The following is a 4,218-nucleotide window of genomic DNA, read 5'->3' as shown; positions in this document are numbered from 1 at the left end:
ACTATCGGCCCACCGGGACAAGTCCCGGTATCCCGAAAGGCCAATCCGCCCCTGACAGTATGTACTTTTTATTTTTTTCATTACCGTGCATTATTAGCTACACTAAAAATATAGTATGTTAGTAGCATGTGTTCAAAATATCGTAATGTACTTATTTCTTGTTAAGACTGCGTTTTAAATTTTCAGTTATATATACTTGTATTATTATTATTTTTCACAAACTGAATTCGATTGTAAAAGTTGGTTTGCTGAAACTTAAAGCTGGTTAATCGTAAAAGAAAAAAAAATGAATGTTTGAATATGTTTTGATTTTTTTTTCTTTCACTTTGCTGTCAACAGCTCAGTAGTGTCGTGTATTTACATAATACTTTCGTTTTTGTTGTTGTTTCTTGTTTGCTAAGCCTTGTTGCCATAAGGTTCCGAGATCGCATTTTACCTCCCACCTTCTCTGCTCCCAACCCAAAATTGCTACGCCTCAAGCTTTTAAATATATTTTCAAACAGTGAGAGTATAGATTCTTCAACAGGTGCTACACAACTATGACTCTTGTTGCCGCAGTATTTGGTGGTTCTCAAGGGATTGGCAGAGCAGTTGCTTCTAGATTTATTCGTTCAGGGTTTAGCGTAGCTATTCTTTCACGTAACAACAGTAAACGTGAGGAAGCTATTACTGAATTAGAGAAAGAAAATGCATATTCAGTACGTATTGTGTGCTGAAATGGCATTACAACAGTCAATATAGTGTAACTTCAAAAAAATTTGCATTACGATTACATGCTTCTTATTGTACAGTGTACTTTTCGAGGACTGAATTGTATAGTATTGCTATTACTATTAGTAAAATATACCATATCATAAGGCCTATTTTTCTGTTGCAAATGCAATGAACATTTAAAAAAAAGTACTGTTTTTGTTGTTATATCTCAAACTTGCACATCTATATTATTTACTAAATATAATACTTTGTAATAGTAACAGGGACCTAGAAATATTTTTGTTTTCAATTTATACCTGCACACGACAAGGACGAAGAATTTTTCATTTATTGCTCCAAGTTCATACAAAAATGTTAAAATACCAGAATCCAATGCTGCACATGCAATCAACTATACCAAACAACATTTATAATGAAAAAGAACTATCTTTTACCAATTTGTACAAGTATCTGTGTCAACAGTTGAGATTACTTACCCCTCCCCAGAAAAAACAGATCAGGACCAAAATTATGTGAATTTCTAGTCATTGGAGTATGTAACCTTTAACTGAGTGAAATTATTAGTACATTTTATGACAATTCAACATTCAGTTAAAAAAAAAGTCGTACTACATGCAGAACAGTTGCACAAAAAAAGTTTACCAAAGTCTTCCCGACCAAAGATCTATTCTAAACTAGCTATAGAAGGTTGAAATTCTTAACTATTTCAGTTATTACGTTTGTATGTGGTTGAATTCAGCCTGTACTGTACATTAGAATCAAAAGTACTTAACAAAAATATTTGGTTGTTAATAAAATCTTAAGAAAAGGATTTTGACTTTTGCTCTCATGAAAGTGTAGTAACTATTTAATATTGGTAAACTATTAAGATCTGTAATAATAAGACCTTGAACGATAATATCAGTGTTTCCTAAAGATGATACAGCAGCCAAAATAAGCTTGTTTAAATAAAGTTTTATAAGAAATGTATATATATATATGTACATGTTTCAAATGTTATTGTTCATGTAATTATCATCTTCATAAGTAAATATCTTTAAAATGTTTGTTTTTACATCTGATTGTTTAAATATTTCTGAATATTTTTTGAGTTTAACATGTTTAATATTGTAATTACTTTGGTTTATTATTTTGAATTTTTACTATAAGGTAGGAATTAAAGGATCACAGTGTGATGTAACAGATGAAAAAATAGTGCAGGAAAGTTTAAAGTTAGTAGAAGAGACCTTGGGACCATTAAGAGTAGTCGTTAACTGTGCAGGTAAATTTTTATGTGAGCTTCATGTTCTCGTGACTACACTTGGGTTATATGTAGTAGTTCGTGAACTTAGTAGAATCATGATATATGAAGTAGATTGTGAAATTAATAGGGTCATGGTTGCATTTGGGTTATATGCACTAAATCATGAATTAATTTGAATGATATGCAGTAGGTCATGGAGTTAGTAGGGTCATGTTTTAACTTCAGTTATATTTAATATGTCATGAACCTTATTAGTCATGATTTCGTTTGGGTTATAAGTAGCCGTGAACTTGGTAGGGTCAGGTTTTCATTTGAGTTAACTTAGCAGGTCATGACTTTATTTGTATTTTATGTAGTAGGTCATGGACTTAGTAGGGTCATGTTTTAACTTCAGTTATATTTAATATGTCATGAACCTTATTAGTCATGATTTCGTTTGGGTTATAAGTAGCCATGAACTTGGTAGGGTCTGGTTTTCATTTGAGTTAACTTAGCAGGTCGTGACTTTATTTGTATTTTATGCAGTAGGTCAAGAACTTAGTAGGGTACATTGATTAAAGAAATATTTTTACCCATATTTGGAGAAATATTTGTGATATTATTTCTTTAACATTGCATACCAAGCTTCTGGAGGACTGCCACAATTTCCAAACTGAGTATAAGCTTCTGCTACCTTTTCTGAAATGTTTACTAAAACATCTCATTTTTAAAAACATTTATTAGAATGTAACATATTTCATTATATTTGAAAAACAGTCAAGTATTTAATTTTGTAATAACAAAATACTCATGAAATAGTAATATTTTGAGAGAAAAAGTCATAGCTATTGTTAATGCTGTTTTTTTTTACCCACATTTTGGGGGTGTTGGAAAATATTTTGTATAAAGTATAAAATGGAATTCTTTATCAGCTCATACAAAAAATATATTTTTTAGATAAATTATAAAACTTGTCATGGGATGTTGATATCACTAAATTACAAAGATGTCTTGCACAAGTATGGTAACATAAATAGTTTAGTAGGACATACATTTCAATTAGCTTATCAGTTAGGAACCTGTGCCCGTGAAAGATTGATGAAAATATTGAGTTTAACGTTTTTAAGTATTAGTTGAATGATGTTACTATTATAGTTATATTATGGATATAATGATTATTTAGATTTAACACCCAGTCTGTAAGTTAGGGATACATTTTTTGGTGGGTTGATCCCCAAACAAAGCTTTTAAGTATTCTTTTTTTTTTAAATTCTGATTAGAGATTTTAATTTCTTATGATACCTGGAATCTGAATTGCTCACCAGTTGTAGAATTTGGAAGCTAAAGGAGTAAAAAACCCATACCCTCATTCATATTCCCACACATTTCAAAATACGCAATCTCGTTCCTCAGCTCTTTAAAGTAATTTCCTCTGCAGTTTTCGTGAGTTCTGTTGGTAGAGGTGGCTGAGGAGAACTCGTAGAAGTTTACTTGCCACTGTAAAGTGACTGTGTGCATTATCTGCCTGAACACAAACATTTCTTTGACTTTGTGTAAAAGTAACACAATCTAGCCAACTCCATAAACTTCATGAACAAATTCTATTGAGAGGTTAATTATTTTGGTAGTTAAACGTTTTTTTTTTTAAATGAACAGATTGAACCCTCTATCTGAGTACATTTTTTGTTTCTAAGTTGAATATCAGACACCATGATACCCCTATGTAGCCCACTCAATCCCTGTTTCGATCTCATTGACTCACAGACTGGATGTTAAAACATGTTTGTTATGTTTACTTTTAATCCTTCAGTATTATGATATTTTCTTGTTCGTGTCTGTAGGTATAAATCTTGATCGATTGTTGGTGCAGACTGTACCAGAAGACATAAACTCAATTATTAATGTTAACCTAATTGGATCCATAATCACCTCAAAAATTGCTGCTCGTTTAATGTTGAAGCGCAAGTGTGGGCTATCAACACTTACCAATATTAAGAATGTTCCATACTTGTGTCAAGTAACATTCTTAATATTGGTAAGTGTTGATAGCTTGACACAAGTGTGGGAACATTGTTAATATTGGTAAGTGTTGATAGCTTGACACAAGTATGGTAACATTGTTAATATTGGTAAGTGTTGATAGCTTGACACAAGTATGGTAACATTGTTAATATTGGTAAGTGTTGATAGCTTGACACAAGTATGGGAACATTGTTAACATTGGTAAGTGTTGATAGCTTGACACAAGTATGGAAACATTGCTAATATTGGTAGGTGTTGAT

At 31.4% G+C, this 4,218-nt stretch overlaps 1 protein-coding gene across 4 annotated transcripts in view; it reads left to right on the top strand.

Annotated features, from left to right (window-relative positions):
- Positions 1–351: 351 nt before the first annotated feature.
- The window catches only part of LOC106473288 (carbonyl reductase family member 4-like), a 7,845-nt gene continuing 3,978 nt past the window's right edge, over positions 352–4,218 (top strand). The window contains exons 1-4 of one of the 4 annotated variants that reach the window (XM_013933971.2): positions 352–698; positions 1,864–1,975; positions 3,778–3,901; positions 3,996–4,018. In XM_013933971.2, the coding sequence (XP_013789425.1) occupies positions 540–698; positions 1,864–1,975; positions 3,778–3,901; positions 3,996–4,018 (418 nt within the window). In that variant the 5' untranslated portion in view covers positions 352–539. The other 3 variants (XM_013933972.2, XM_022401745.1, XM_022401746.1) reach the window with 3 other exon arrangements.

Source organism: Limulus polyphemus, unplaced genomic scaffold (assembly GCF_000517525.1).
Source record: "Limulus polyphemus unplaced genomic scaffold, Limulus_polyphemus-2.1.2 Scaffold6044, whole genome shotgun sequence".
Classification (NCBI taxonomy): domain Eukaryota; kingdom Metazoa; phylum Arthropoda; class Merostomata; order Xiphosura; family Limulidae; genus Limulus; species Limulus polyphemus.
Note: the sequence above shows the minus strand (reverse complement) of the source record. Positions and strands in the feature narration are given on the sequence as shown.